This window comes from Hipposideros armiger, unplaced genomic scaffold (assembly GCF_001890085.2).
Source record: "Hipposideros armiger isolate ML-2016 unplaced genomic scaffold, ASM189008v1 scaffold_100, whole genome shotgun sequence".
Taxonomy (NCBI): domain Eukaryota; kingdom Metazoa; phylum Chordata; class Mammalia; order Chiroptera; family Hipposideridae; genus Hipposideros; species Hipposideros armiger.
Window position 1 is genome coordinate 3,979,987 of NW_017731450.1, and position 22,555 is coordinate 4,002,541.

At 40.5% G+C, this 22,555-nt stretch overlaps 1 protein-coding gene across 2 annotated transcripts in view; it reads left to right on the forward strand.

Moving 5' to 3' along the window:
• SH3YL1 (SH3 and SYLF domain containing 1) overlaps nucleotides 1-10,442 on the forward strand; it is a 31,972-nt gene extending 21,530 nt beyond the window's left edge. For both annotated transcript variants that reach the window (XM_019646273.1, XM_019646274.1), the window contains exons 9-10: nucleotides 4,262-4,318; nucleotides 9,583-10,442. In XM_019646273.1, coding sequence (XP_019501818.1) covers nucleotides 4,262-4,318; nucleotides 9,583-9,773 — 248 coding nt within the window. In that variant the 3' untranslated portion in view covers nucleotides 9,774-10,442. The remainder of the gene's footprint in view (nucleotides 1-4,261; nucleotides 4,319-9,582) is intronic.
• Nucleotides 10,443-22,555: the final 12,113 nt, after the last annotated feature.

Sequence of the window (22,555 nt, forward strand, 5' to 3'; positions counted from 1 at the left end):
TAGAGTCAAATAAAAGAATTAATGGATATTAAAGAAAGAAAACCAAATGCTTAGTGTCTTCTAAATACATAAGACAAATTCTCCTTGCTATAATTTGTTACACTTCTGTTCTCATTCAAAAAATGCTTTCTCCAATTTACAAAGAGATTTATCTTTTAAGTTTTTCGCAATTGTCGTTTCTTCCAGAGACTGTTATCCTGCTAATTTAAAATGGGAACAAAAGAAGCCTATTTTTTTTATATACTCATGGCTTTACATTTCTGAATATTAGTTTTAACACACATTCGTGGAAGCTCAGGATTTTATAAGGTAGTTTGAAAATGGACGGAATGGATACAGCACCACGTTCGGCCCTTTACACCCCATTGCGTCACTCGTTTTAACGCCGGTCACTCCTGGAATTCTGCTCTTCATACACAGAGGTCAGCAGTAACTACGATGTGCTAGCGTAGGTGACGTTTCATGGAATGATCGGCGCTGTGGAGGGAGCTTGCCCTCCCCGCCCCCTTCAGGCTCTCCGGGCCCCACGTCCAGGCTCCCCTCGTTTTCCTGGCTGGGCCTCCAGCATGCCCAGCACGACCTCATGTCCCTTGACACCTGGACACATGGCACTGTCCCCCTTGCACGGTGACGGCTGTCTCTGCCAGCTTTGCTGTGTCCTGTGCACATCTCTGCAAACCCCACTGCAGCCTCCACAGTGCTGGGACAGCTCTGCCTCTCCCGAGACTTCCTGCTCCTTTCGAGGTGCTGGGTCTCTATGGGTTTGGTGTTTCCCACGCTCACACCCTCTTTTCTCAGGCAACGCATGGTCCCAAGTTTAGAACACTGCTTCTGATTTGATAAAGGGAAAGTTTAAAACTGGTATCTACTTTTAACGTTTTATTTTAAATCTGACCTATTCCTAGATTCTATATTAAGAAACTAAATCTTAATTTTTATTTTTTTACATGTCCTCACACGTGGTTTTTGAATGCAGTATTTTTTCTTATCTGAGTTCCTTTTTCCCATTTCTCTTCTATCTTAGCTTGCATCTCACTCTCTTCCATACGTATTCCATGAAACCTATATAAACAACACAAGTGTAGACTTCCATATGTTTCTCCATGTTTGCGTAGTCCTGCATGTGAGCACACGTACAGACACCTATACACGTGGACAGAACACCTGTTGTTCTCTCACAAAGATGCTGTTGTATTTGCAGTGCTTCACTACATCTTTGTAGGTTTTTTTTGTTTGTTTTTTTTAAAACAACTTATGGAAATCCCTAAGTCAACTGGTATAGCTCTAACTAATTCTTTTTAATGACTATTTACATTGTCATGGTATATGTACATATTTTGTTCAGCCCTCGCCTGTTGATAGGTATTAACTTTATTTCAGTTTTTTTCCATGCCAAACATGACACAGTTACCATCTTCCTAAGTTCATGTGTCTATTATATACTGGCACTCTCACCAGTTTTGTGTGATAATTACTAGTAATGGACATAACAGCTTAAAAAAAACATTTAAAAAATTTTTAAACAGGTTTGGTAGATTGCTTCCTAAAAGTTTTTACTACTGCAGTCTCCACAATAACACTCCCACCATATACATTTCCCACCACGTACGCTCCCCACCAGGTACACTCCCAACCAGGTAAGCTCCCCACCAGGTACACTCCCCACCAGGTACACTCCTCACCACATTAGTGTTTTGAAGTGTTTGCGAGTCCTTGAGCTGGCTATATCTCCTTGTTAATTGGATTGCATTTGCCCCTGTCAATTAGTGATTTAAGCATTTTTTCATATAACTGCTGGTGTTTTAAATTTAATTTTTTCTAAAAAGTGTATTGATTTCATTTGTTTTTTCTATTAGAATATTTGTTATCTTTTCAATTTGTAGATGTGTTTTTATATAAAGGTTTTGTCTACCATTTGGGTTACAATTTTTTTCTACATTTGCCTTTTGATCTTATCATATATTTTACTATATGAAAATTTTTAATTTTTATGTAAAATATGTCAGTTATCTATTTTTGAAAGGTTTTATAGCTTTTTGTTGTGGTTAAGGTCTTGCCACCTCCTGTACAAGATTTCATTTATGGTCCCCTAGATTTTCTGGCATTAATTTTATTTTTGCAATTACTGACATGTATTCTTTAGCTACTTTAAAATCATTTTATCAATTCTTCCCTCCCCCAATATGCAATTCTAGGTAAAATAATATGTACTTATATTTATTCTCTGATTTGAGGGTATTATAATAACATTACATCTATAAATTAATTAATTTGGCATTTATATGATAATCTTCCCATTTTATATTTTCCATTCGTTGAGATATTACTTTATTTGTTTCCCAAGATTTCATAGTTGTTGTGCCTTTCTTGTTAAATGTATTTCTAAATACTTTGCAATTTTGGTTTGCTGTGGTGAATGAAATGTACTTTTCCATTTCTATTTTAGAGTGCGTATTTTTATAGTTGAGAAAGTCTTAATTTGCAGAATGTTTGTCTTTTGTCACCTACCCCAAATCTCTGATTTCTAGTCAGTTTTTAAAAATAGATTCCTTACCATACCTGTACCCTATTCCCCATCGTGCCAATGTTTATTCCTATATTCTTACCTCATAAGCTTGTTGGGCCAGCGGCCATCAGTGGTGACCGTCTAGGCTCAGCGAACACAGAGGCCACCTGGGGTGTGTGGGCGTGGATGACTGAGGAGGTTCAGTCTCCAGACCTCCAGGGCCCAGATGAGCTCTTCCTTAAAGTGAATCCAGCTGAGAACATGCCATGCAGGCGGTCCTCTCTGTCTCCCATCCTTTTATAATAGGTTTTTTTAGGGTTTTTTTGCACTTGAATAAGAAAAGCAACCTCCAAATCATCCTGAATCTTACTATGCTGCATCATTCTCCAAAATGTGAGAACAGTGATCCTATTTGAAATATGAATGTAGTTATGTAGTTAGTAAATGGTTCTGATGAGTAGAAAATACTTTTGTAGATCAGGTGGTTTCCATTATATATTATTATTATATATTATATATTGATATTATTTAAAAATCACGTAGCTATCACCAAAACAATAAGTTGTATTATTATTTTATTATTTGATAAATAATGCTTTGTTATTGTTGTTTTGATGATACATAACTATGTGATTTTTTTTCACCTCTATCTCAGATGGAACATAAAATAATTGTTACATTGCTGTAAAATATTTCCTTCTAGCCTTCTTTCGTTATTATAAGAACCAGCTTTCTTTGTACCTATATCTTTGAAAAAAAATACTAAAATAGAATTTGATGTTGAACCTATGTCATTATGGAAGTAAGAAATAGCATCCTGTGTATATCAACTAATTTTAAGTCTCATCTATATATTGAGATGCAGTTCAAATAAAATTTTACTTTTATGTTTAGTAAGTTAAATTCATAATATATTTAAGATTTTGATCAATTGTGTACAAATAATTATGACAACTTACTGTACAAGAAATTATTTAATAGAGACTTGCTTACTTAAAATAAAATTTAAAAACTACATTTAGGTACAAATTTTTGTTATAGAAACTGTTACATAGAAAATATAATAATACATTAGTATAAAATCTTTGGGACAAATGGAATGGAAATATGATCTGAAGATTAAAAATGAGTATTACATAATTTCTAACTATTGAAAAAATGCTTGTTGGTTTTCTTTAATGAATGATGTAGGGCTTCAGGTCACTAAAATATTTAGACTCTTTTATCAAAAAAAAGAGAGGGGTGATTATTTAATTTAAATAACTGATAATGAAATATGCTAAAAAGTATACCTTTTACAACCTTTAACCTTGTGTTGAACATTTTTAGGTGTTAATTAAGAAATATACAAGTGAATATATGCTATTTAAAACTTATTTTAGGTGTTACGCCAGCAAGGATGGTTGAAAATCGCTGGCTTGGGGGTTACAAGCTTTTTCTATTCAGGTATTTTGTGATCACTTCTGGAAAAAGATGTGTCTGTGTTTCCCACAGGTGTGTAATTGCAATGCCACGCACTGTAGTTGATGTGCTTCTGACCCTATGATGTCAGATATTTACCATCTGCCTTCTATTTGGTGTATTTTCTGGGTTTATTCAGGCATTTCTTCTTGCTATCATGATCAAATAATGATATTTCTATCAATTACAGTGATTTATAATATTTGCTTAGCAAGAGCAAGATTTGACATTCTTGGGTACTTTACATATTATAAATTAATAAATTTTCTAAATGTTCCCTCTGTTTTTTTGCAGGTAACAAAAATGAATACAAGCTCTATCCTGAACTTTCCGGCTATCATGAGAGAGCTGGTAAATAAAAATATCTATATGTTAAAAGTGATTTCTATCCCTCTTATAATCACAGACTCTCATTAATCTGGTAGGTTGTGAAAATCTCTGGGAACGTGTTCAGCACCCCTTCTTTGATTCATAGGATAGCCACATTATTTTTAGAAGTACTTCATTTAAAATATGCTATGCTTTTCTCTTGCTTGCTTTTAATTTGAGGTAATGAGAGTGATGTAGAAACCGAAACAGATAAAAAATAGTCCTTCGGCCTGTCTTACTTTAATAATCATTATAAAATGGTCTTTGAAAGAATTAAGCAATTATTTAGATATATGATTGGGACACAAAATGAGGGCAAAGGTTAAGCAGTTATAAAATAGCCTATTTTTCTCACATCATTTTTTTGTCACTGGAGTCACAGAACTGTATACTATTGGATTAAACTCTTAAGATTCATCTGTTTCATGTAAATAGAATATCAAAGTAATTAGGTACTCATGTTTTTTTTTAATGTATACAAATATTTCAAAAATACCTCTTAAGCAGAGTCCTCTGAGCAGAAGTCAACCTTTTCCTGGTGGGTTAGGATTTCTGACTTTCCGCTTGCTTCCAGCCTGGCTTCCTGCTGATGTCCCAGGTGAACTGTCCCCAGGGGCTGAGGTCCTGCTGACTGCTGTGCTTGGAGTTGTGTGATGGCCTGGGGGCTTAACCATGGGGGGATGCTGTGGTCTCCGCCTTACTAAGAAAGCTCTGTGAGCTTGTAAAAAACAAATTTTGCTCTCTGTGATTTGCAAAAATTACTGAGATTGTCAAAAGTTCGACCTTTGGATACCTGTGTTCAGAAGCAAAAGAGGTAACGTGTAAATGTTTATACCAAAGGAGCATACACACCTGGAGGCTTGTATCACAGTCTTTTACCCTTGAAGGTTCTGCAAGAATTAGACCTGTACACGTTTTCCTGCAGTTAAAGGGGTTCTTGAATTTGACAAGGTCAACAGACAAGTGGAACTTGCTGGGGGAAGGGAACAGGGGGAGGGGGACGATGGAGGCATAAAGGACTGTAGCTACAAGAGAACAGCCTGTGGACCCCCAAGGCTGCCGTGGTGATGTGATGTGGAGACTGGAGTCCCTTTTCTGAGGTTTCTCTAAAGTCTGTACCTAGGCACCTGATAAGTATTAGCAATATCTCTTAAAAGGCACTGAGGGAAAGTGTTTAATGATAAACGAGCCCTAAGAGGGCTCTAGGAGACAGAGGCTAATCTAAATGCGACACTGTCATCCAGTAACCATGTGATTCAACGAAAGGTGTCCCGCCCGCGGTTGGCTTGCTGGTTGGTTTTTGTTTTTACATCCGAGGGTAGGATGAGTTAAGCTGTACCACCAGTAGATTCTAGATTAACATTAATATTAATTTATTTTAGTCCTCTCTCCAAAGATAAGGGATTCCGAAGAAAAAACTGACAGGGAAAATTTAAAGTCTATTTTTAAAATAAAACGTGCTTTACATTGCTGTCTTTTAGAAAGCAGCTGTGAAACCACTGAAACGCTTCCCAAGCCCTTCCTTACACCCTGGCCGGCCGGCCCTGCACAGAGCAGCCACAGTACCCAGGCCTGAGCCTCCAACTGCAAACCCTCTGAAGCCCGACATCCCGCGCACCCCAGCCCGCAGAGTGCTGTGCACTTCTGGTTCGCACACTTAATAGCTCTGACTACGCAGTGCTTGGGCCTCTTGGCCAACAGGTCCCCAGCCCGATTTGCTGGGAGTTTTTGTAACTGAAGCTCTGCGCCCGCCTTTCAGCTCTCCCACCTTCCTCAGCATGGGGATGGCCTGTGCTGCATGGGTGTTGAGCAGCACCCCTGGACTAAGCCCACGGGGGGCCTGTCACGCCCCCTCCCCAGTTGTGGCAACCACGAATGTCCCCGCGTGGCCTTTGAGAACGAATGGTCAGGTGGCCTCATCTGGCTCAGTCACCACTGACACAGTCCTGTAGGGGACATGGTCCCCAAAGCTACACAGACCCCACACGTGGCCTGGGGGACATGTTGCCAGAATCAAGCCACCTGCCCAGCTTGTCATGACAGTAAACACAGAAGCAAAGCTGTGTCCCCCGTGTCCCGCTTGCCCTCTTCCACCGCCTTCCTCAGGCTGATTCTCCTGCACCTTCAGGCCTGGGGGCAGGTGTGATGGCCACATATGGTGACATGAAGCAGGCCCCACTGAGCAAGTGGAGGGGAAGTAAAACAGCAACATTCCAGACATTCCAGGACCCAGCCTTGCTAATTGTGAGCCTCAGGGCAGCTGCCAAACACTAAAGCTGATTGTACTGTTTCCTGTGAAGTGTAGCCCTGACTTGGGAGAGAAAAATCACCACTGTTAGGATTAAACTTGAATATTATGATGAAAATGGCCAACTGCTTCAAAGACCCACCAGCTGTTTTTTACGCACAGGTTTATACAACTTGACGCCTGTGTGACTCAGGCAGGAAAGCAGCGGTGAACCAGTAGGCTCCCTTCTTAAAAGGACAGAACCACTGGGCTCACCTTTTCTTTTTTTTTCTTTTTTTATTATTTTTTTTATTTTATTTTAGCTGAGCCATCCTGCCACCTGTTGGCAGCTCAGCGTCAGCTCAGCTCTGGCCAGGAATCGAACCGCTGTTGCTCAGAGCTCACACTCTTGAGCGAGCTCTTAACCAACTGAGCCACTTGGCCTGCCCACCTTTTCTTTTTTAATGAATTATTTTGTGGGCATAAAACTTCTCCTCTGGAAATTCCCCTAGTATTTGCAGTAAAGAGGAACTTTAAGTCATTTTGAGCTTATTCGTGGCATCAGGTGGCCAGGGGCAGCCTTCACTCGGGTGTGGCTCACTGTGTTTTTGTGTGGGTGGGTGGGTTCCCCAGCACCTGCCCGACTCTGGACTCAGGGCTCCCAAGGGTTTGCCTGCCTAGAGCACCGGGTAAGGAACCTGGCGTGCGTGTCTCCTGTCCCAGCTCTGCCAGCACCGCCCTCACCACCTGCCCCGCCGAGGGTGCTGAACGCCGCCTTTTCAGCCCTGCGGCACTGCTTGTTCTGGGCAGCAACTCGAAACCGTCGGCTGTGCCCCATCACTGCTTCATCCATCTCTCATTTGGAAACTCAGCTCAGAGGGCATTAGGGCACCTGAGTCAGAGGGCAAGGCCTGAACCAGCGCTGCGTCCTCTCTCTTCTTTAGCTCATAACATCTTTCTTCTAATTATCCATCATAAAATGTTTTCCTAAAAATGGTAAGAACTGGTTCAGTTATCAGTGATCACCCAGGATGATCAGCACCAGATGTGCCTATCTGTGCAGCCTAGATAACTCAGCCACGCAGAACAATAGGCCCGTTCTCCTTGAAAACCGGCCTGACGGAAGCTAAGTGGTCTGACAAACCTAGGTCTCTGTGTGACACACTCGGATGCTTGTGTGATTGCTCAGGCCTGGGGTGTGATGTCAGCGATGATTACAGGCTTCTGAGGTCAGCGCAGCGCCCGCCCTGGACACATGCAGGTGTCTGTGGAGGTCCGGTAGCTGCCTTGCTGGAGGCCGGTGAGGGGGGTGCGTGTCGGCGCCTGCCACTGGCCAGCTCACTAGACAGTGATGCCTGCGAGTGCTGGGACCCTCTTCCCTGTGCGTCTCTCACTCGGCAAACGCGGGACACACATGTGCGTGCGTGTAGCTGAGACGGCCGTGGCTTCCAGGGCATCCACAGAGACCTGCAAGCACCCTTGCTTCTTTCTATCCCCCAATGCGTCTGCAAAGAGGGAGAAGGGATCACTTGGTTTCCTGGTTGAGTTTGGTTAATCAAGATTGAGCTTTATATGTGGAGGTTGCAAATACAGTTATTGATAAGAAAATGATTTTCAGAATGATTCTTCTTTACCATTAACTTGCATTTTTCTGACCTAACGACCCTGAGGCGTGGCCTGAGGACTTGCCGTCCGCCCCATCTCCCGTGGCATCACGGCTACTTTCATACAGTCATGACCATTAATACGTATTAGCCGTCATTTAACTGGCTTTGATTATATCCAGACTACATCAAAATATTATTTTTGTGACATTTTTAAACCTTATTCCTTCAAATTGATAGACTAAAAGTAAGTATAGTATAAAATATAAAAATATGCAGAACTTTTTGTATTTTAGAAAAAACTGATTATACCAGTAATACCTCTAAGGTATTTATCTCACTTACAAAGGTTATTTCTTTAGGACTCAAAGAACTGCATGACACATGCTTCATAGAAAGACCTGTAGCACCATCCTGTGTGGCTACAAATTCAGTGTTTCAGTCAATGGAGTTTAATTAAACTGTTGACTAATTTTATTTCTTATCAACAGGCCAAGTTCAGTTTGCTTTTCATTGTTCTAATGTTATAGGTTCAAAGAAATAATTGCTTTAGAGTTCTGTTATTCATGTTTTTCATGTATTTGTTCTTAGATGCATTTAACACAAGCCTCTAACTGCATAATTTGTGCAGAAAATTACATGAAATAGCAGTATGTAGCTGGCTTCCCAGAAAGTATCCGTTTATGTTTTTACAATGCTATACAGCTTATCATATTTAATGCCTTTTACTCATTTGACCATTCAATTCTCCAAGTATTTTTTCCCAGTATAATGCATTAAACTCTGCACATTGTGTTGAAATTTTTGTTAAATATGTGTTGTCACGCTTCTTAATGTGCTAATTTGAATAACATCTCTGTTTTGAGAGAAAGGACCAATTAAGCAAAGAAATGAAACCAGCCGTGGGGGATGGCGAAATGCCTGCTGATGAAACGGCAAAATACACCATCTGAGCCAGAACCTTTAAAGCCAGGGACTACAGAGCATAGTTTTTAATTGAACCTTTTATGATACAATCATGAGTGTAAATATCAGCTTTTCTCTAAAGCTGTAATTCATGGAGACATTGTGACTACTCTATTAAAATAATAAAAACAAATAGTATCATATAGATTATTCAAAATTCAAACAATTATAACCACAAATATTTGCTAAATACATTGTTAAGTATATAACAACATGCAATTTGACTTGTGTGGATTTAGTAAATGTATTAATTACCAAATCCTACCTGCTGTTTTCAGAGAAGAAACACACGAGTTACTAGTGTGGGGAGGCCCACACAGACCGTCTCTGGGGCTCTGCCGGCTGGAGGGCCCAAGGACCCTAAATCACTGTCTCGGATCGCACCTACACATACTCCCAGTGTTTCCCATAAAAATGTGTATAATTTAAATATTTTTGTCTTGTTTTAGGCAACTTGAATCAACCCATTGAAGTGACGGCGCTGTATTCTTTTCAAGGACAACAGCCGGGCGATTTGAGTTTTCAAACTGGAGACAGAATCACAGTTATATCAAAGACAGACTCACATTTTGATTGGTGGGAAGGAAAACTTCGAGGTCAAACTGGCATTTTCCCAGCCAACTATGTTACCATGAATTAAAATTTGTATTATTTTCTTCCTTGAAAATTAAAAAAAAAAATCAGTTCTACACTGATATGATTTACTATCCAGTTAAGCAATGTTTAATGTAAATTTTAAAATACTTCTGTTTATTCCATAAACACTTATCTGATATGTAAAAGATTTTGTTTCTCACGTAGAAATGGCTAATTTGTGTGTCTTTAAATACTTTGTACTAATTTTATCACATTACTATTTAATAGTTAATGTCCTCAATTCATACGACCACAGTTCCTTTGTGTTCACTGTCAAACATCACTAAATATTTGATCTGGCTGTGTATCTGGTAACTGTTTAATCTGAGAATCTTAAGCTAGGGGCATGAATACCAGCTTATGTTTTTCTATTTGCAAAGTGACTAGAGAAAAAGAAATCAGCTTACATAGGATAGTAAGTAATACTTAGAATTGTAGGTATTAACTAGAATATGAATCCTTAAAACTTACCTTACACTTTCTAAGATTCTATATAAACATTTGTAGTAGACACATGCTATTACAAAGAAGTTCAACCACTATTGCATTTTGAGAAGTTGACATCTTATTAACTTTTCTCTTTATAAGGTCATGTTTGTTCATTTCTAGCAGTAGAATCACCTTATAGTGACATGGTTCAGTTGTCCCAAAATAAATGTTTTTTAAATACTAAGTTAATGTCGTGATTTTGACTTTCTTTTCTTTTTGTAAAGTAAACATAGGTCCTGTGGTTCTGCAGGTTAAAACCCACCTCCGTGATTGGGCTGCCTATCTTTTTTTCAGCTTTATTAATATACAATTGACAAATAAAATTGTAAAATAATTAAGAGTTACCACATGATAAGTCGATACACATATACATGTACCCAATACAACACCATGTTATCAATCAGAGTCACCATGCTGAGTGTTAGCTCACCAGAACTTATTCCTGTTACAAGTGGAAGGTTTTATCCTTTGACCAACATCCCTTAATTTCCCCGTCCCTCAACCCCTGGTAACCACCAAGCTACACTGTTTCTATGAATTTGGCTTTTTTCGATTTCCATATAAGTGACATCAAACAGTATGTATTTATCTTTCTCTGACTGACATTTCGCTTAGCACAATGACCTCAAGATTCATCCACACTCTGACAAATTCCAGGATTTCCCCTATATATATATATTATATGCTATATATACTATTCATAGTATATATTGGGTTGTCGGAAAAGTCATGACGCATTTTTACAACAAAAAACAGAAAAAAATACATCATGACTTTTCCAACAACCCAATATATGAATAGTATATAGTATAGTACATATATATATATGTGTGTGTGTGTGTGTATATATATATATATATATATATATATGAATTCTATATTCATTCATATATTGATGGGCACTTAGGGTTTTCTATATATTATAACATGTTGTCACAAACATAAATTTGCTTCTTCCTTTCCAATTTGGATGCCTTTTATTTCTTTTTCTTGCCTAATTGCTCTGGCTGGGACTTCCAGGACTATGTTGAATAGAAGCGGCGACAGTGGGCCTCCTTGTTTGTTCCTGATCTTAGAGGGAAAGCTTTCAGATTTTCACTGTTGAATATGTTGTTGACTGTAGGTTGGTCATATATGAGCATGTGTTATAATCCCCACATACTTGTGAATTTTCCAGGTTTTTTTCTTGTAAATGATACCTAGTTTCATACCATTGTGGTCAGAACTGATGCTTGATATAATTTCAATCTTCTTGAATTTATTAAGACTTGTTTGGTCTGTCCTGGAGAATATTCCACGTGCTCTTAAAAAGAGTATGTACTCGACTAGTGGATGAAATGCCCTGTGTACATCTGTGAGGGGTGTCTGGTCTAACATGTAGTTTCAGTCTGATGTGTCATTCTCTGGCTGGATGACCTATCAATTATTGAAAGTGGGGTGTTGAAGTCCCCTACTATGATTGTATTGCTGTCTGTTTCTCCCTTAAGGTCTGTTAATATTTGCATGTTTAATGCTCTAATGTTGAGTATGTAAATGTTCACAATTGTTGTATCTTCTTTGTGAATTGAGTTCTTTGTCATTATAAATGACCGTTGCCTCGTTTCAGTTTGGGACTTAAAGTCTATGTTGTCTGATATAAGTGTAGCTACCCTTGCTTTCTTATGGTTTCCATTTGCATAGACTATCTTTTCATCCTGTCACTTTCAGTCTGCAGTGAGTCTCTTGTAGGCAGCATATAGTTGGAACTTTTTAAAAATCTATTCAGTCACCTGATGTCTTGTGATTGGTGAATTTAGTCCATTTACACTTAACATAATTATTGAAAGGTATGGACTTATTATTGACATTTTCATAGTTTTCTCACTGTTTTGTCATCGAATGAAAAACAATATCAACTAGGTGTTTCATCACCCCCGACCCCAAAAAAAGGATTTATTTAGAACATAAGAAAGTCTCAAAACCAATGACCTAAGCATCCAAATACGTTAAAAGAATCAAATAAACCTGAAATTCTGGAAATAAAGAGAACATACATATATGCAAGAGAGAAATTAGTTTAAAGAAAATAATAATAATAAAGAGAAAGAGAAAAGTTGTTTCTTTGAATAGACTAATAAAATTTGCAAACCTCTGCCCAAAACTGATTTTAACAATTACAAGAAGGCAACCCAAATAGACAGGATCAGGGATGAAAAGGGAGACATAAAATAGAAGATGCAGGTATTGAAAATTTTTTAGAAAACGCTACAATTTTGTAAATTTTGACACATGAATCCATAATTTACATAAATGAATTTTGTAATCTTGCCCTTCTGCCCTTTCTGACCTCTTCATCTCCAGCCATTCACTCATCTACTTTCTGTCACTAGGGACTACTTTCGCATTTGCTATCATTTTATATAAATGGAATCATTAAGATGAACTCTTTTTGGTCTGACATACTATAATCCACATTGTTTTGAGATTTATTCATGTTGTATGTATCAATAGTTTATTCCATTTTGTTGCTAAGTAGTGAGTAGTATTCCATTGTGTGGATGAACCACAATTTTTATCCTTTTTCCATAGATATTCTTTCCTAGTTTGTGGCTAAAATAAAACAAAACGTGCTATAAACATTTTTATACAGGTCATTGCATGGACATACCCTTTATTTCTCTTGACTAAATACACAGGAACAGAAGGTGTATGGTTTACTGAAACTGTTCACTGCTTTCCACAGTAGTTGCACCATTTTACATTCCAACAGCAGCGTATGAGAATTCCAGTTCTCTGGGTCCTGGCCAACACTTGGTATTGTCAGTGTTATCGATTGTAGTCATTGTAGTCGATTTGAATTGCTCTGTTATTTACTTTTATTGGTTCCATTTCAATTTTTATTTCCCTAATGACTAATGACGTTGAGCATCTTTTTCTTATCTTCCATTTGTGTGTCTTCTTTAATGAACTGTCCAATCTAATTTTTTCCATTTTTATATTGGTTTGTTTCTCATTGCATTTTGTAACTTCCTTATGTATTTTGAATAAAATCAGATATATTGATGTGCAAATATTTTCTTTTAGTCTGTGACTTATATTTTCACTCTCTTAATGGTGTATTTCAAAGAGCAGATGTTTTTATTTTATTTTATTATTTTTTTTTTTTAGCTGAGCCATCCTGCCACCTGTTGGCAGCTCAGCCACTGCTCAGCTCGGGCCGGGACTCGAACCTCTGTTGCTCAGAGCTCAAACTCTTGAGTGAGCTCTTAACCAACTGAGCCACTCGGCCGGCCCACAGATGTTTTTAATTTTAATGATGTCCACTTTACCAGTTTTTTTATGTGTAAATTATGCTTTTGATGTTTTATGATGTAGTCATTGCCTAACCTTAGGTCACAAAGACTTCTCTCGTGTTTTCTTGTAGCATTTTATAGTTTCAGATTTTACAATTAGGTCTCGGATCCAATTTGAGATCATTTTTGTACATGGTGAAAGATGGATCCAAAAAAATTTCTTTTTAGTGTTCTTTTTCTTATATCATAGTAAAAATTAACTGGGCTCCCTGGAACTGAGAGCTGCCTCTTCAGCAGTTCTGAAAAAAATTCTCAGCAAAATTTACTTTAAATGGGGGAGAGGGGTTGCACTTTGAGGGGTAAAAAGTATAACTATTGCACTGTGTTGTACACATGAAATTAATTTAAAAAAATAAAATGAAAAGAAAAAATAATCACAGAATCTGATGTCAGTAAGCCTGAAGTCTGTTCAGTTTACACTTGACATCAGTTTACACACTCTTGCGAACTTGATTTAGTGTGCACACTTGTGTTTTCTTTCAATAATCAAAAACCAAATAAAACTATCTTTAATAAAAAAAATGTACTTAAAAATATTGTCATATTCCCAGTCTTACTTTTTTTCCCCTTTGAAACTCTCTTTAAACATACATTAAACCTTACCACTTTGACCATACCTCTTACACTCTGTCATATCTTCTCTTTGTCTCATTAAACTGTATTTTGAATAATTTATTTAGACTTATCTCCTAGTTTTCTGGTTCGTCTTCAGTTGTATCTGATCTGCTACTTAATGCATCCATCAAGTTTTAAATTGCAATTATTACATTTTCATTTATGACATTTCCACTAGTTCAATTTTCAAACGTGCTGCCTTGATTGTCTCTTATGCTTGCTTCTACCTTCCAGCTCTCCCTCACTGCTGTGACCGTAAGGATTTGCAGCTCATGTCCGACCATTTCAGTCCCAGACGTCCTTTGCTTTACAGTCAGTTCTTTGCTGCTGCTCACGTCTAATGCCTTGTTCTTTGTTTCTTGTTTTTGTGACAGGAAACTGATCAGTTTCCCTGCAACTGTACTGAAGTCTTGGCTCCATGGTGCAGACCCCCATAGAATTTGCTTCCCTACCAGTTCCCAGGGCTCTAGCACCCAGAACCACTTCACACGAAAAAGCCTGACTGAGGGCTTAAACCACTGGATAATGCGACTGGGGTCATAGCCTGTGTGTGTGATCTACGTCGTCACCAACACAGGCCTCGCCCCTCCTCTCCCTTCTGTGCGCAGTTATTTCCTGATTATACGGTCACCGAGTGCGTAACCTTTGGAGCCTCAAGTTTTCTGGGCTCTTCTGTTTCCCTTCCCACCCGAGACAGGTCTTGGCTGATTCTCCTGTATTTCATATTGAATTCAGCCTTCAAACTTGAATTCATTCTGGGTCCAGTCTGATTTGGGCATTACCTACCCACCAGGATTCCAGCTTTCACTTAGTTTCTGCCCTCTGCATCCCTGTTTTTATGCCAGGTCAGCATCACTTTTAAAATAGCCGCTGTTTTGTCCTGTATTTTAGACAATATGGTCACTAAGAGAATGAAATCTGACTTACTGTTGGAAATGGAAGTCTTTTTAACCCTTTTTAAAATTTTATTTTCTTAGTTGGTTTTTATTACTAAATGTTCTATGTTTCTAACGAGTTTCTGCAGTCCCTCACCTCCCTGGGGCTGCTTCCATGTTTGTCATCCTTTTAAAGATGAACTTCCGTTTCCTCACTTTCTGATTCCCGTCAGTTAACACTCAATCATCTTCTAGCAGCTCACCATCTCTCCCTGAAACATCGACAGTGTGTCCATTTAAGGGACACGGGTCACCGTGCTTGCCGAGGACAGTAAGGCTGGTCAGAGGTCCCAGCAGGAAAACCTAAAGACGGGGGAAGTCCAGACACAAGGACGCAGGTTGGTTTTGTTCACAGCCTTGTCTGCACACATGTGATTCCTGTGATCCAAGTGACTCTTAAAGCTGGCACCCCGGGAGAAAGACGCTGTGACGACAGGGAGTCCATCAAATGATTTACCTGCCAACCTGAAACTCAGGTCAGTGTTTGATCCTCTATAAGCTACAAATCAAACAATACTATGTACAATCAATAAAACAATACTGACTTAATGTCACTTAAGTTAAATTTGGGGAGCTTATAAAATAAACACAGTCTGAGAAATTCAATCATACAGATTAATATCAATGTTACGGAAAATTAGGGTCATAATTGGCTTCTGGGCCTGTTTATACTCAAAATTTTCTTAGCATGTTGGGTTTCACTGTGAAGATTTTATTCATATATATTAGATTAAGCAAATTAGGCAGGGATTAGAAATATGTAAAATGACAGTTGCACATTTAAAGGTCTTAACAAACTACAGCCAAAGGCAAATCTCAGCTCAATACAATACAGACAATACAGCTCAATGGGGATAAATATAAGACTCCGCATTTTCCCCTTCCTCGCAGTCCATTCCGCAAATAGAATAAGTACAAGCGGTAAATGAATAGTTTTAAAAAGCAAACAGGTTGATTTAAGAATTTCCAGACTCTTAACTCACAGTCCATCTTCAGTGAGATATCTATTTTAGGCTAAGGGAAAAAAATATATTATGTTGGCTGGAGATTAGCAAAAAAGGCAAAGTAAGAAACTCAGCTAACGCTCTCTCCGAAAAAGCAAGGTTTGAAAATTTGTGGAAAACAACCATTTCTAGACTGAAAATTAACCAAAGGCACACCACAAGCTGAGAAGCATTTATTCAGGAAAACTACTAAACCTTGGTAGAAAATGGAGGTTCTGAGCGTTTTCCTGTGTCATTACTCCCATCACAGCCTCACCCGGACACTGGCTGCTGAAGCTGCCACGGAGGCCCCAGGAAAAGCCCAGGACGAGAAGGAAGCTCGCTGGAGACACAGGATGGATCGCATGCAGCCAGGAAGGCACCTCACAGCTGCTCGAGGCCTGGCAGAGCGTACAGCATGGGAGCCCCACGTTTGAGAGGGAGACCTGGGGAAGGAGGCGGGGCCTGGACAAGGATCCCCAGGGCTGGTGGGTCTTGGGGATCCAAAAGCCTGCGGACCAAGCGAGAGTACCCCAGTCTCCACTTACTGCGCATGTCTCTTTTTGGGACCCGAGGAAAGGGGGCCAGCCTGACACACCCCACCACAGAATTTTACCCTCCCGTGTCCACAGGGATGTGAAGCTGTGATTGTTAAATGACTAGTGGAACATCAAGGCCACACTAAAGAAATAAACCATCGGATCAGAGGGTGTGACTCCTTAGCCACGTCTGCTGTACAAGCAGGGAAAAAAGGTTGTGCCTGATGGGGTCCAACCGCTCCTACCCAGCACTTTTGGAAACGCACACAGAACACGAACAAATGCCTCAGGAGCCGTGAGACCAACATTCAGCTCCAAAGAGCTGGTTCCCACTAAACCTACCATCAGTCTTTGGAGAGTCACCACGTAAGACAGCGTTATTTTAAACAGTGTCAGAGAACAGAAAAGTGACAAGAAATGAGAGGAGAAACCACACAGGGATTCAAGTGGGGTTGAACAAACAGGAAACACACTGTAACTAGTGAGAGCGACATTTCTCATCATCAGAAAAGGAAGTCACAGACGTGGCGGGGGGTGCGGCAAGGATAAACCTTGTTTTGGATCAGAATCAGAGGCATCAATGTGAACTCATGTTTTTTTTTTTTTAATTTTATAAATATTTTATACAGATAGTGTTGATGAAAAATATCCAGCCTAGGGGCCGGCCGAGTGGCGCGATGGTTGGGAACTGGCTTGGGATGCCAGAGGGCCCCGGTTTGGATCCCACATATGAGGGCCAGTGACACTGCCCTCCACAGCTAAGATGCTGAACAACAGCTCAACCTGGAGCTGGGCTGCCCGTGAGTCGCCAGCGACGGTGTAGGCTGCAGCTCCTGTGGCAGTGGATTGCAATGGGCTACCGTGTGTAGCCAGCAGCCAGCGTGAGCGGCCAGCAGCCGCAGTGAGCGGCCGTCCAGAAGCCGGCAACTGATTGCCTCGCCCAGGAAGAGCGCAATGATGGTGCCAACTTGGGCCAGTGAAGCAACGCCCTCCACAACTAGACTGAAGAACAAAAGGATAGCAACTTGTCTGTTCCCCTTCCCCCAATTCCCCAGCACTGTTCCCATCCCCCCAATTCCCCAATTAAAAAAAAAAAAGTTGAAAAATATCCAGCCTAAGAGAAAGCTTATAAGAGTTTATTTGAACCAAACTGACCACAATTTACGGGAAGCAAAATCGCAATGGAAAATGCTCCACAAAATTGCGGTTTGCGGCTTATTTTATAAATAGAATCAAAGGAGGAGGGTTACATGAAATCCATTGATGGTAGATTAAAGGGGTGGGGGAAAGCAAAGCAGGGAAATCTCTGAGATTGGATAAAAGTAAATTGGAGAGACAGGTGCTCCTTTCACATAGGCGGGCACAGGATAGTTAATATTTCACTTTTTATAGCACATGGAGATGGTAATCCGGGGACAAAAATAATGAGGGATTCTATAGTTTCCTGCTCTGGTCTGGAAAAAGGGATTACTGGCATTCCAAGGATGGCATCTTATGTGCAAACAGACAATAGACAGGCCCGCTTAAGGTGAAGATTGTCTTTATGAAGGAAGCTTCAGGCTAAAGATGTGACTTCCCGCCATGGCCCACCTTCGTTAGGAAATTTTTATGTTCACGCCATCCTCTGTGCTTATTTTCAGTCTCCTAAGCTGGTCAGGTTTAACCTGTGGCCCCTTTTCTGTCCTCAAAAGGTAGATGCAGAAGTGGGGGGTCAGCTGACGCACATCTGTGTCCTCTGGGAGGGCCCAGAATCCATAACTCCCCAGTCACCCTGAGCTCACCCAGACCCCAGATCCAGTTTCTAAATACCATTAAAATATGACCTAAGTATCAGTGAAAGGAACCAGGGATCCTCAGAGAACAGGCCAGCCCAGGGCTGGGACAGGAGAGAGTTAGAGACTAGGAAGGAGCTCGAAAGGGCGTGGAGGCATGAGAGGGGTCCCCGTGAAAGAACCGCCCGGGACCATGCGGGAGTGATTTCAGCAACAAAATAGATAATAGAAATGTTCTGCTACAACCCATAAAACAAATACCCATGAGTTCACATTGATATAAATAATTGAATAAATAAATAAATGGGGCATAAGCGGCTCTTTCTCATAGAAATCTGTAAATAAATATAAAATTGCCATCAGAATGCCACAGCAATGGTTCTTGCCGGCAAGATCCACTTATGGAATGAAAATTTGTGGCCAAAGGATGCATGCGTAGCTCCAGAGCTCTGCCCACGATAATTATTGATCACAGGAAGCACTAGGAACCTTAAAGTGGAGACTCAGTAGACGGTACTTTGGCCAAATGGTCGGTGTGAACAGCATCCGTAATAAGATGCTGAGGACAGTCCACAAAGTGCCTGCTCAGCATGTTCCCAAGGTCTCTCTCATCAGGAAAGCCATGGAGAGGCGGAGGGGCTGTTAGCTCTCGGAAGAGACCAAGGAGACAGGACAGCTGAATGCAGTCTGGGACCTTCTACTGGATTCCGGAAAGGAGATTTAAAATTGTTTTATGGGAATGCTTAATGAGAACATCAATGGAAAAACATAAAATTCAAATAAAGTGTGTGGTTTAGTTAATAGTTTTGATAATTGTACTATGATTACATAAGATTGTAACATTAGAAGAAGGGTGAAAAGTATGTGGGAAATCTATGTGTTATTTTTGCAAATTATATATAAATCTAAAATTATTTCAAAAACAAACAAACAAACAAACAATTGCAATTGAATTTTGTGCACAAAGAGTTTTTGAAAAGCTTTGCATGTTTACAAGCACAGCTTGGATATGCATTTCATGCCTGAGCTTCTCTGCTTGGCACCTTAGGGGTCACAGCTGTGCTTGGCGGGGTCACTGGTATGCTAGGCTTTTCTGTGTGTTTTCACCTGCACATTTACATTATTTCATAATTTCATTTTTATGATCATGCAGTGAAAGCAAAGCTGTCTGTCTTCAGACCCAAGTTCTGTGGGACCCCATCAGCGAAGGATGGAGGGGAAGCCAAGGGAGGAGGCTTGGCTAGAGGCAGGGGGGCCTCGCTGAGTTCAGCAGGGCTCCTGAAGACCCCTCGGCCGCTGGCTCACGTGCTGCGTGATGTTCCTGGGAAAGCACAGGCTGACATCAATTGGAAACAGAAACAAGCAGCCTTGAGTGCTTCGTCTCCCTTTTCGCAGCCACAGTGACAGGAGGGACCAGTGGTGACCCCAGGAGTGGGGTGCACACTGAGACTGTAGGTGTGGCGGTTTAACCCTGCGTCTCAGCGTTTGTTCACATCTCTCCTCTGTGAATGGCACCTTGTACCGTCTGTAAGTGTTTATATGTGGAGTTCTAATCAATTTTAACTTTTTATAATAGATTTGTGTATATTTAGAGTAGAAAATAACAAAATGGGACAGTATCTACATAAATTTTCTACACTGATGACATACATAACTTTTTCTTAATTTTTTCACTATATCTATGGACCCCTTTCCACATTTCCACATAGGCTATGCTATTTGTCTGCAGGCTTTCTTCAAATTGTCACAAATCTCAAAAAATCTTCCAATATATTTGTTTAAAAACACCTAGAATATATAAGTGGACCCACATAGTTCAAACATGTGTTGTCCAAGGGTCAACTGTATTTGGTGAAAGTCACCCTTGGAGACGCCATACTTTGGAAAAACTTGAAATGCATCCAGGTGTCAGTCAGGCCTCAGCTTCCATGACATCTTCCCCGCCGTGTCCTTCCTGCCTGGACACCTGTGAACCAGGTGTCCCTCACTGCTGGACATGAGCCTGCAGGGTAGTGGCCCCCACACGGCGGCTCGCGCGATGGCGCATCTGTGTGGCTCACCTCTCCCTCCATCCATCACCGCACACAGGCTGCGACAGCAACATGCTGAGTGGGACCAGGCAGCTGCCCCCCAGCAAAGAAGCTGACAACCAAATGAAGGCAGGAAAACACACAAATACACACACGCTTGAGGAACTCAAAAAACGACCAACAGACTGACAGGGGTAATTGCTACTCAGCAATTGGGGATTTTAGTCCCCTGATTATTTTAACCTAACGCTACTGCTTTGTTCCCACAGAATAAGCACTGACGGAAGCGGGGTGCCTCCTTCTACAGAGCTTGGCCGTTGTGCGATGCACCCACCCCTCCAAAAGGCAGGCTTTACCTGAGTTTATTTTCATAATTACATGCATGTTATCTCAAAGAAACAAAGAATGCGGAAAAAATGAAGTTTAAAATAAACTTTAAACTGTGGGAATACAGGAGACACGGCTGCAGAAAAGAGAATGGTGGGGAGAGTGTGCTTACATCTCCGCTGTAATAGCCTAAGCCCAGCAAGACGGCCCACGCAACGCAGAGTGTCTGCCAACTCGAAATGAAGGATTCAGCATTGAGAGAAACTGGTTTTATTCTAATATAGTTAATGAACTTCAAAGCATGTGAAGCACAGAGAAAGAACAGCTACTGGTGGCCACGCAGGTCATAACACTTAGCTGCAAATGCCTAGAGCTTAGGGATGTGTTTCTCCCATAATGGGACAGTGTATTTTATTAACAGCCATATTAACATTTTATTTATCAGTATTGATAGACTGAAATATTATTCAGTTATTATAATTATGACAACTAAATAACAATACAAAAAAGTACTTATGACATATCGGTCAGAGAAAATTTAGGACACACAATTTTATGCACATTATTGTGACCACGCTGGGTATAATAAATATTTAGAGATTGGAGGGCAATGAGAGGAATTGGTTTGCATGTTTGGGTACTGAGACTGTGTAGTCAGTTTTCTTTGTCCAAAATGTTACATCATGTCTTATTTTCTTAATAATAATAATGGCTAACAACAAAGAATTCAAGTAGAAATGAGTTATTTCCCAAAGGGTAAAAATGAGCATGACTAGAATGCTAGTTTGCTCTCGCTCTGCCCTTGCTCACCTTTGCCAAACCAGCCGGAAAAAGAGACCTTCGGTGAGGTAAGCTTGGCGACCCCACAGAAGCAAGGTCAGCGCATTGCAGTGTGGGCTGGTTGTTACATTCATCCCTTAAGAGCTCAAAGAAAGTTCCCTGGGAAACCACGGCCTCAGTACACACACCTCGGGGGCGACGTCCCAGAAGCACATGTCCACAGACGCCTCTTGTTTGAAATCACTAAAGCAAACCATGTTTTACTCAGTAGAGGAGCAGCATCTGCCCCAGGAATTGCGTCTCTCTTCCTAGGTGGTGAGAGGCATGATGGGGGAGACGCCACCTGCCCAGTGTCCTGAAACCAGCACAGCCTCTGCCCCGTGGCTGCAGGTGTTGGGTGCGGGCCACTTGGCCCAGAATGTTTTATTTTTAACAGTATTTGAAGGGTTTATTAAATGTAAGACTTTTTAAATGCTGCAAAAGATTTAGTTAAAAAATTGAGTTCACGATAGATGCATACAGGCACAAATCGCATAATTCTAGAAACAAAGTGGTTAAAATCCTTAAACTTTTGTTACCCAGGGGATTACAGTGGATTCACTATGGCTCCCATGTTCTACTGACATTTTGAGTTTAGACCCCAGGAAGAAGGGTTTTTTACAGCAAAGAAGACGGGGACGCCCTTTCCACACCTGTGCAGGGAGCACAGCCTGACCCAGCAGGATCAGACACGTGGCCTAAACGCGGGTGTGGCTAGTAGTGAGGATCCCACAAAACTGCAGCACAGAGCGTCCACAGAAAGATAAACTCCCACCAACACAGAATGAAATCGATGCTGGACAAAAATGATTCCTGCCTCTTTTGATGATGCTGAACTTTGCCCCAGTCCCAGGATCCTGGAAAAGAGCAAAAGCTGGGCATTCCCACTTTGTGTCCCAAGAAAGCGCTGACTGCAAACACAGACACACTCATGGGGGACTCATG